The sequence below is a fragment of the Ruditapes philippinarum genome, unplaced genomic scaffold (assembly GCF_026571515.1).
Source record: "Ruditapes philippinarum isolate M1 unplaced genomic scaffold, ASM2657151v2 ctg4031_1_1_1_1, whole genome shotgun sequence".
Classification (NCBI taxonomy): domain Eukaryota; kingdom Metazoa; phylum Mollusca; class Bivalvia; order Venerida; family Veneridae; genus Ruditapes; species Ruditapes philippinarum.
Window position 1 is genome coordinate 61,527 of NW_026861275.1, and position 11,607 is coordinate 73,133.

Here is an 11,607-nt window from a genome sequence, read left to right on the forward strand (position 1 = left end):
ATTTTGCACAGTTGGAATAGTTTTTCTACAGAATCAAATTAAGCGAATGTTCTTAAATTTTGTACGCAAGTTTTTGGTCTAGACCTTCATCAAATATGTATAGGTATAATAATCTAGGAAAAATAGTTTAAATCCCGTCATGTCAAAAAACACAAGGTAGCCTCTTTTTTAATACCACTTTATTTCTATTGTCCTTGATTAAATTAAAAGTAATATGAAACATAACAGCATAACCTCTCCTCGTCCACATATTTCTATAAGTCGTACACTTTATTTCATCAAAATTCTGATTAAAATGCTATAATTATAAGTCAAGACCCATAATACAGTACGGTCTCCCGCTACATAATTTGTTTTGATTTTTTCTAAAGTTTATTCAACGTACACACTTCTTATGTTTACATAGGTAGAAATTATTCATACTATGGCCAGATAATGCGTCGATTTATCATGAAAAGAAATAAACTCCATCTTTTATCCGCTTCAACCATTCAAATATATTATATATATACAGTAAATTAATAAAGTTAAAACTTAGAAAATACGGCCATAGTTTGAAACATGAATGCACGATACACGTGTATATAATTTAGTCTTCATACCTGAATAAAGTCTGAATTGGAACAATTACAATGGAAATGTTGTGACAGCTCATTTGGATTATAAAACATTTAAAACCGATTGATAAAAACATTTTTCACAACTTTTTGTGCACTCTAAAACGGACACTTATCATCAATAAGAAGTCGGCCAAATCTGGGAAGACGTACTGGTATCTCGGGTCAAATATAATAAAAAGTTTCATTTGATTCAATTCATAGTAAATCATAGTACAAATTGTGGTAACTTCAATTGAGTATTTATGTACATTTTTATTCATCGCAATGTGATTAATAAAATGATAAAAAACTAATTTCATACAATTTATTAGAAATAAACTCATATTAAGCAAATGTCTAAAATGTTTAATTAGACCGGGACAGGCATCTAAGTACATGTACACGACACCACGTCTCAGAATGATGAACATTTGTTTCAAGTTATACTAAAACCCACCATAAATGTAAGACAAAATTTGAACATTTTCGGTCGAAGACTGTCTTGCATAATCATTCACTTCCGGTCGATGATTACCTTTGTACGCTAACACGGTTTTTGTATATTTATTGTTCAATAAATCTAAATCTTAAATCATTCGAGCTGTAAATAATTGGGGTTTTCACTCTTCGGGACAAACACTTTTGAATTTGCGGGGAGGAGGTTTTCAGTTTACTCTAACTTGCTCAAAATATTGCTAATGGACGTAATTCTTCTCGCTGTCGGATTGAAACTTGAGTTCATATCATAAGGTTATGTGTTTATCAAAAAAAGGTCACACGTTATAATAATATTGTTTTAATTTTGGCTATATACTCGTCTCTTGATGGACAATTAGGACAAGGAACAAAAATATTTGAACAATTACAGGGAAGTAACTCTTATAAGTGACTGGCTATTATACCCAGCGTACATAAACATAAATTATCTTGGTCTTGCTGGAATCGTCAGATTCGTCTCTTAAGTTTAACACTTTAATTTGCGATAAAATATAATAACATGTGTATAAAGCTGCTATGAATGTCACCCCAGTGTTGTATTTTTAGTTCTTCGAAATCATTGAATTCTAATTATTTCAACCTTGACGATTGAATCCTGCATAAGGCGGTGTCATGGAGCGTGACATATGTTGCACGTTTTATAATCACTCATAATCAGGCTTAATTCATCCCAGTTTGCCATTTTCATCTTTTTTCCTCGGTGGGCCCACCTTTTCCAGAATTGTTATACTATGTAATTTCCAATGACACGTGATCTATATCTTCGTTCCGACAAATATGATATACTTTATATAAAAATTCTTGTTTAAGTACTACTGTCTTTACTATGATAACTATAAATAATTGTATGTAACGCTCAAGCCGGTGCTAGTGGGCGTGACGGATGTTGCACGTTTTGCATTATCCCTCATTTACAAACGCAATCAAACCGAATTTGAAATTTACATGTAATTTGGATTTGATCAATACTTCCGTGGGTCGCTCTTTCTCCAGATTTCCATATAAGAAGGTAATGAACATTAACACTGATTTAGTATTAATTTGATGCTATACAGTCAAATTATAGATTGGCATAGTGTCGTTGAAAAGCGTTGTTTTAATTTGTGTGTAAATCTTTGTACGAGACCACTATGAGAAATTAGTAAAAGAATCGTATAAAATATATATAATCTTTATTTGATTCTCATCCATACATATAACATAATAAAACATTCTATTCAAAATTATAATCGTATAAAATATAACACCTGTGTTAACACAGTACTCGTAAATGTTGAAGAACATATTTACAAAATAGTTAAAAAACGTTGTACTGAATCATCTGCTATATACTACAATAAAACACTGGAAAGCATGAAATAAAATCGTATTAAATATAACACCTGTGTTAACACAGTACTCGTTTATGTTGAAGAACGTATGTACAAAATAGTTAAAAAACGATGTACTGTATCTTATGTTATGTATACAACACAGACCTCCCTCTCTTCTATGTTTATGTGATTGACAAGTGAATAAGGGACACAAGAAATGCGTGCAAACCAGGCATTCTTTTGACTCCATTTGATAAAAAAAAATCATTCTATTTCATTATCTCTCATGAACAGACTCAATCAAACCAAGTTTGCAATTTTCAAATTATATTGCTTTTTCAGTGCTTCTTAGGGATCACCCCTTTTCCCGATTTTCAGAACCTTTGATCCCCTTTCAAAATTCGTTTAATTTAGTTTCACCTATTGTTTACTCGTTTAGCTTTTACTTGCGGACCATACATCGCTTTTCATGAAACGGCACAAGCATGTCACATTGAAGTTTCAATGATGTATCTAAATTCAAATTTTCATTATTTCATGCAATCTGTTGAATTCTGCTTTATTCGATGCTAGGGGGCCCGGACGGACGTATGCATTTGCCAATATCGTCCACGAACAGGCTCAATCAAACCGAACCTGCAACATTTAAAATTTGGGCGTTTTGGAGGTTCTTAATCCGATGCTCTTTTAAGCCATAGCTTACAATTAATGAAAACAAAACCTTGACTACATCCAAAATATATCACCATAGCTTAACACCATTTTTATGTGCACGAGTCGAACGTAAAACTTTGTACCGTAAATACATGTACGTATATCAAATGATATTATTTGATTTTTTAAGTCTTTTTTTTTAAACAAGTGGTATCAATAGAATGAGAACACATATCATGAGCAAATAAGACAGCTAATAATGCTTTTTCCGACATAATCCAGCTTTATTCGACCCCTAACGGTACCGAACAGAAACAATAGTGGCCATAAAGGGCGGGGCATGGTGAGGGAATGTTCGTTCTTTATTACAAACACATCCCACAAAGAGTTCAGACCGGATACTATAGTTATGGCTCAATGAAAATACACAGCATTCTAACAAGCTTCTATAACAATGCACTCAAATTTGATAACTAAATCTAAAATAACAACAACAACATCAGCAACTACAATATAATAATATAATTGTATATAATAGCTAAAATGTGTTTTCATGGCACATGAACCGTTTATTGTAAATTATCAAATTGTAAACGTAAGTGTTGACTAGAAAATAATGTTTTTCCTGCTTTATCATATGAGTCATTTATATAAATTGTCAAATGTACAAAATAACGTTTTCTGAATGCCATACGAATTATTTTCGTAAATTCAAGTAGTGAAATATCTGCTCACTATAGGCATATTACATCTGATAGCATTTCAAAATGTCTATTTTTTTATATATCGTATATGATGAAAGCATCCACCGATTGTCATCCTAACAAGTAATTGGTATCATTTTGTTATTACCGTTATATTATCATCATTATATATCGTCAATGCAGCCACATATATTTTTGACATTAGACAGAAACTATAACGAGCAAAACATTTATTTTCCGACCTTATACGGTGTGAGACGGTAAACGCTATATCATATAGCTTAAACAAGCAGTGTTTTGACGTTTTCAAAATGGGATTTCAATGTACGGGAATTAATATTTATTATATATTTATAAATTGATTATTGAGAAATACTGATGGAATAAAATGCGTATTTTCATTTTGCGTATTTTTACTGTTGAAAAATATTTTTCACTGCAGTGAAATAGATAATCCGAATTTTCACTGGTGTTTTGCTAGACAAAGTATTTCTTCTAAATATCCTCTATTTATTTTCAACTTTTTAATGTAAATTGTAAAACACGTATTTCTGTATGTGTGCTTGAAGTACATTGAACTTATATTTAAATTCGAATTAAAATATATTGTCATTAACAATACAACCTAACTTTCAGAATATCACAATGTCTATAAGTGATTTTCTTAAGTATCATATCAAATGAAGAACATATTGGAAATTAAAAATTTAAATTCGAGATATAAATATATTTTTATAACTGTAGTGAGATTATATTATGCCAGATATTTTAAGGTTTATATAACAGTATATTGACATAAAGTTAAGTCAATACATTTATTTTGGTTGGGTTTTACTTAGCAGCAACGAACTAGAGATCATATAGCGAGCTTTACTAGTAGAGGAAGACCTCAGGTGCCCGTCCGTGCGTTAATTATCAACCGATGTTCCGTAATCTAGCTGGATAGATTCCATACATAGAAAGAATCCAAAGTACCTGGGAAATGAACTAGACTAATAATATCTGTCATATTTTGCGGTTCGGATCGGAATATCTGTCCCGAGGTGACCCGCCCATTGGGCGGTAACGAGGCTTGCCGAGTTACCGCCCATGGGCGGGTGACCGAGGGACGGATATTCCGATCCGAACAGCAAACATATGTCAGATGTTTTTTCTTGCATATTCTACCATATTCCATTATATTTTAAATTCTTTATCTTTATTTCCAATGAAAATTTATATCATTACAACCGTAACTACTTTCATTCAACAGCGTATGAATTACAAAATCATTCATAACGGTAAAATGACGTCATCTTTATCGTGCCATTGTACAGCACGCGACTCATCTGGAACCCCCCTTGCCAGATGAAATTTCCGGCATGGGTAAAACTAGCAGAAACGCCAGTCTGATATGCAAGAAAAAAATATAACTTTATTGTGATTTAAGAGGAAGACAATTTAAGCTGATCCAAAATATTCAATATAATTATACATAAGCAAAATATACTAAGATTTTTTTAAAGGAAAAAAAGGTAATCATTTACAAGATTTGAGCGATTTATGACTGATTTTATTTTATTTATCACCATATTGTTTCTTCATGACTAACACAGCTTTTTTGTCATATTTTGTAATTATATTTATAGTAAGTGTAAATAACTCACAGTGCACTTAAAAAATACATTTTCATTTTTTTTCATGAAAATTAGCATAAATCTGGAGTGACGCTGCTTAAATGAAAGCGATTTTGAAAGGCAAAGAAGTCGTTCTACTAAATTCTTATCATTAGTGGTTATTTCTGCACTTGAAAATAATTGTATCTTCATAAATTATTTCCTTCTCAATTAATAAGAACTTTTCATACGTCATAATTTAAAACTCTCCGTCCGCCAGTCATTACCGACGGGTGGAATAACTCGTAATATGATAAACTGTCAAACCCTATATACTTTGAATCTTTTGATAAACAGAACATTTACAATTACCAATTATTACCACCCCTGGCTGCTATTTTGGGATCATTCATAATATATCATATGCTAACTAGAACTATCACTAAATGTGATAAATACCTCGCAAATGAGGAAGTTACTAGTAACAGAATACCTTACAAAGAATTGAAATAGAGTTATGGTTGTGGGCAATTAAAGATAGTTGTGGTTCTTGTATGTTGCATTTCTTTATAATGTGGTTGACCATAGATGACGTTTTATTGAATTACCTGCAATAAGGTTAGAAAGAGATACGCTTCTTGAGCACTGCACTTAATCCCATTGCGCTTGACCATTGTATGAAGTTGCATTAAATTCTAAACATTAGTTTTTAAGCTATGCACCGGACAAGGAAAAGGAACAAAGGGCAATAACTCTACAAATACTGAAGATGGAGTTATGGTTATTGTACACTGCACTTCCTCTCATTGCAATGGGCCATTATAATAAGTTGTATTTAATTCCAACAACTAGTTTTCAAGTTATGCACTGGATAAAAAAGTAACAAAGGGCAATAACTGTAATTTGTCAAAATACAGTTATGGTTCTTGTGCACTGCACTTCATCTCACTGCCCTTGACCATTGTATGAAGTTTCATTGAATTCCAACCATCAATTTTCAAGTTATGCACTGTACAATGAAAAGTAACAAAGGGCAAAAACTCTAAAATGAGTCAAGAAAGAGTTATGGTTTCTGTGCACTGCGTTTCCTCTCAATATACTTGACCATTGTATGAAATTGTTTTGAATTCCAACTAGTCGTTTTCAAGTTATGCTCTGGACAAGAAAAAAGCAATAGAATAGTTACAAAGGGCAATAACTCTATAATTACTCTGGACAGAGTTATGGTTCTTGTGCACTGCACTTTCTCTTATTGTGCTTGGCCATTGTATGAAGTTGTTTTGAATTCCAACCAGTACTCTTCAAGTGATGCTCCGGACAAGGAAAAGTAACAAAGGGCAATGACTTTGTAATTAGTCGAGATAGAGCTATGGTTCTTGTACACTGCACTTTCTCGTAATGTGCTTGATGATTGTATGAAGTTGTATTGAATTCCAACCAGTAGTTTTCAAGTTATGCTCCAGACAAGGGAAAGTAACAAGGGCAATAACTCTGTAATTAGTCAAGATGGAGTTATGATTATTGTGCACTGCACTTCCTCTCAAAGTGCTTGATCATTGTATGCAGTTGTATTGAATTCCAACCATTAGTCTTCAAGTTATGCTCCGGACAAAAAAATGGAAAAGTAACAAAGAGCAATAACTCTGTAATTACTTTAGATAGAGTTATGGTTCTTGTGCACTGCACTTCCTCTTATTGTGCTTGACCATTTGTATGAAGTTGTTTTGAATTCCAACCAGTAGTTTCCAAGTTATGATCCGGACAAGGAAAAGTAATAAAGGGCAATAACTCTGTAATTAGTCAAGATGGAGTTATGGTTCTTATGCACTGCACTTCCTATCAATGTGCTTGACCATTGTATGAAATGATATGGAATTCCAACCATTAGTCTTCAAATTATGGTCCGGACAAAAGAAAGCTATGAAAAAGTAACAAAGGGCAATAACTCTGTAATTACTTTAGATACAGTTATAGTTCTTGTGAAATGCACTTCCCCTTATTGTGCTTGACTAATGTATGAAGTTGTTTTGAATTCCAACCAGTAGTTTTCAAGTTTTACTCCGGACAAGGAAAAGTAACAAAGGGCAATAACTCTGTTATTAGTCAAGATAGAGTTATGGTTCTTGTGCACTGCACTTCCTCTCAATGTGCTTGATCATTGTATGAAGTTGTATTGAATTCCAATCATTAGTCTTCAAGTTATGCTCCGGACAAGGAAAATGCAACAGACCGCTTGACCGACCGACCACCGAGTGACTCCTATATACCTCCCAAACTTCGTTTCGGGTGAATAAAGACCGGGACTTAAGACCCTTAATGTTAACTGTTGTGTAAGTTGTAATTCGTTTTGAGTTTTCTTTTAATGATCAAATAGTTTATATATACTGTTTCAATTGCAGACGAAGTTTTGTTGTTTCTTGTGCTGTTCTATATACAACTAATACATTGCATGCCGGGTGCATTTCCTGATGAACCTTTCAACTGTAACAGATATGGGGATTATTCTTCACACGACTATTCGTGTAGACCTGCCGACTTGTTTGATATGCTGGATGACGATAAACTAAGAGACGATGTTATCACTGGAGACGAATTTCTTCGTGAAGCAGGGGCACGTTGCAGGTAGTATCAATAAATAAAAATGATACCCTAACCACGGGGGTGGAACCCCATATGTATCTCCAAAATTTAGCATCGGTTAAAAGTATATGTGAATTTCTGCTGCTCCAGATGTGAAGCATAACACCAGATGTGACTGTGAAAGTAGGTCAATCGCAAGGTCAGTTTTCAACTTTTAAAACAGTTATATCAATTTCAATCCTTTTTTTTAAGAAAATCGAAATGTGATTCTACCCTCCTGGATCTCCCCTATATTTCCCATTTTTGTTTTGGATTTCTATGCAGTCTTCGTCGAGATATTGTTTCCGTCGTGGGTTCTGGTGTGTCCAAAACGTGCAATGTGTATGAAGAAAATGTTACGAAATCTCACTTCAGACCGATGCTTTACATTCAGACAAACCCTGATTTAAACATTTATTGAGATTTGGCTACATGGTTTATGACAACGAAGGAATTGCTGCTCAAAATTGCATTTGAGCTCCATATGTTTTGAGGAGATCCATATGTGCATAATATAAAAAAAACAGCAACATAATTACGGATCACTTTCATAAAGCAATCTATAAGTTATTCCTTTGTGAATCATCTATTATCCGAAATAGACACATTTTCACGAGACGAGCTTAAATAACATAGTATCCATATAGAAATTCCTTTTCAACGTATGTCTGAGTAAAACATGACCAAAAAGTTATTATTTCTTGCAGGAAATGCAATTCACAAGAAAGGCACCATTTTCATTTTAAATATTCATTTGTTTTTGCGTTATTTACGCGAACTAGAGTAGAATAATTCTTACGGGACAATTCTGATGAGGAGGTTTACTTGTATATCACTGCATGGTAAACCTGTAAGCAAATATTTTTGTCCGTGAGTGAACATCTATTAAATTCAGTTATCCCGTGGTGCGGTGATTTTTCTTTGATACTCCTCAACTGTTACACGCCAGTAGCATGCTCTTTTGACAATAACAGACAGTGGGATATCTCAGATAACGCACATTTCTTTAGAAAAAGTGTGCGTAATTTCAAATAAAGCACAGCTATGTAAGTACACTTGGTTGGTGTATAACTGTGACCGTAGAAAAAAACACAAGGGTCACTGGAGCGTACCAAAATTAAGGCTGCACCCCTCTCCCCGAAAAAACCCCCCAAAAAACAAAAGAAAGCACGAATATATTCAGATTGGGGATAGGTAATGTGTTAATGGGTTTAGTCTAGTGCATACTTACTTGTTTATAAACCTTTTAATCCGTTTTCCTAAATGTCATTTGCGCAAAGATGTACTGCCTCTAAGAATTTTTAATGAGTAGCATTACTTGCAATATTACCAATTTTAAGTCCCCCCCCCAAAAAAAAAAAAAAAAAATAAAAATAAAATCAATACTCGTTATTAATCGATTTATTCATATAAATTTAAAAATCTATCTTTTGGCATGTCATTAAAAATGTTGATGAAACAGTGGTTAGCGTATTACTGGCGCGTCCCAATTATTTACAGCAATGTTTTTCTGTGTCTTTGATCATCCAACCAATCAGGAACACCCAACATACTTCCGATTGGCGTTTATGGTGTAGGGTTTACAATGTCGGTCATTGACACGTTACATAAAAAGTGACCGAGGTTCCGAGTGGGGGATTTAAATTATAAAAGGGAAGCCAAATAGAAATTGAAATTTTATGTTTATTAAAATTCTTATTTCTGTTTATCATGCTATAAAGCATTTATAATATATCGAATTCGACTATTATGTAGAAACATCATGGCCTGGTGGCATACAGACAATGTTCTCGGCCCATATTCTGTAAAGAAAAACCTTCGATGTCGCAACAGGCCAAGATATTTCCACATAACAGTCTTGTCGCTATAACTAAAACTTGTGGAACCTTAAAGTGATAAATATTATTATAAATGTAAAACTATTATAGAAACATATTATTTGAGACGATAGTTTTACAAAGTTCAATACTTTCAGTTTGACTTGTAAAAGTTCCATATCCTTTATTAGTGAATTGTTTAGCATACGAGTACTATCCGCTCTGCGTCAACATTTTCATGTACTCGGACCTATTAGTATTTCTAATGCTAGCGTAAGCTAGTAAGCCCTGTCATTGTGACGATCAAACACACTTATGTTACTATTGAACTTTACATTGGCTATTTAATGATTATATGGAAGTGATCAGTAGTTTTGTAGATGGTTTTCTATATCACTTATGGATCTCTTTAGCACATATGGAGCTCAAATGTTTTTTTTTGAGCAGCAATTCCTTCGTTTGTACCCAAATCTCAATAAATGTTTAAATCAGGATTTGTCTGAATGTTAAGCATCGGTCTGTAGTGAGTTTTCGTAAAATCTCTGTTTTTTTATTCCGTTTAGTGACATTTTCCTCATACACATTGCACGTTTTGGACACACCAGAACCCACGACGGAAAGAATATCTCGATGAAGACTGCATAGAAATCCAAAACAAAAATGGGCAATATAGAGGAGAGTCAGGAGGGTAGAATCACATTTCGATTTTCTTAAAAAAAAAAAAGATTGGATTTTATTAAAAAGTTGAAAACTTACCAGGCGATTGACCTAATTTCACAGTCACATCTGGTGTTATGCTTCACATCTGGAGCAGCGGAAATTCACATGTATTTTTTACCGATGCTCATTTTTGAAGTACATATGGGGTTCCACCCCCGTGCTAACAACATTAACGGGGTGACGTTTTACAATTATACAAAACGATCATTGATTTTAGTAAATATAAATCTTTATGTTATTTTTCTATCGTCGGTAATTATCTTGTTGTGCGCAGTAACCGTTAAAACATTTCATTTTTCAAGCGAGCGCGACGTCTCAATGAATCATATTCATAACAGTATTATATGTCTATTTGTTCGCTTGTTTTACAAAAATCGCACACCATTTAGAAAGAAAACAACACTACAAGTATATAACTTTATCAGAAGATTTTTCAGATATTTAGATGTTATAAACACAAATTCTTTTTTTACAAACTGAACAGTTTTGGAATATCTTCAAACGTAGTTTTATTAATGCTATTATTGCTATATTGTTGTTTATCAAGTACTCAAAACTATTAGACACGTAGTTTCAAAGATCTAGCAAAGAATAATCATAATAATTTACAAGTTACACACTTACAGTAACGAGACACTTCTACCTTCCTACATCAACTGTATGGGGACATTGTCTGTGGAATGTCCCAAACAGTTTGCCGATGTGGCTGATTCGTTAAGAAACAAGATAAGCATGTTTTGTGACGGCAATGACGTCTCTGAATGGCTCCAGTTAGGTTTGCAATTACTGATCACTTTGTAGACTATAACTTACATTTTATAATTTCTCGTTATAGCGTCTCCTAATATAGCACACTATAGAACAGTTAAATGGTTCAATTTCCCCAATAAACTAGTATGTTAGATGAATGTATCATCCTTAAAATAGCCATACTTAAATTCAAGAAATATTTTCATATACATTTACATACATACGAAAATATACTGCGAATTGATAAAATTGTGTAGGAAACGGTTTATTATAACTCTGTTATATCTTCAACATGACTTTTACGCATGTGATTTTTAAAAAATATGTAGTATCACAAA

General features: G+C 33.2%; 1 protein-coding gene across 1 annotated transcript; it reads left to right on the forward strand.

The window, feature by feature from the left end:
* The first annotated feature begins 3,933 nt into the window (after positions 1-3,933).
* On the forward strand, positions 3,934-11,320 carry LOC132715138 (uncharacterized). Its single transcript, XM_060698111.1, has 3 exons — positions 3,934-4,092; positions 7,763-7,985; positions 11,146-11,320. The coding sequence occupies exons 1-3, from the start codon at positions 4,080-4,082 to the stop codon at positions 11,318-11,320; spliced, it is 411 nt and encodes a 136-aa protein (XP_060554094.1). The 5' UTR covers positions 3,934-4,079.
* The last annotated feature ends 287 nt before the right edge of the window (positions 11,321-11,607 follow it).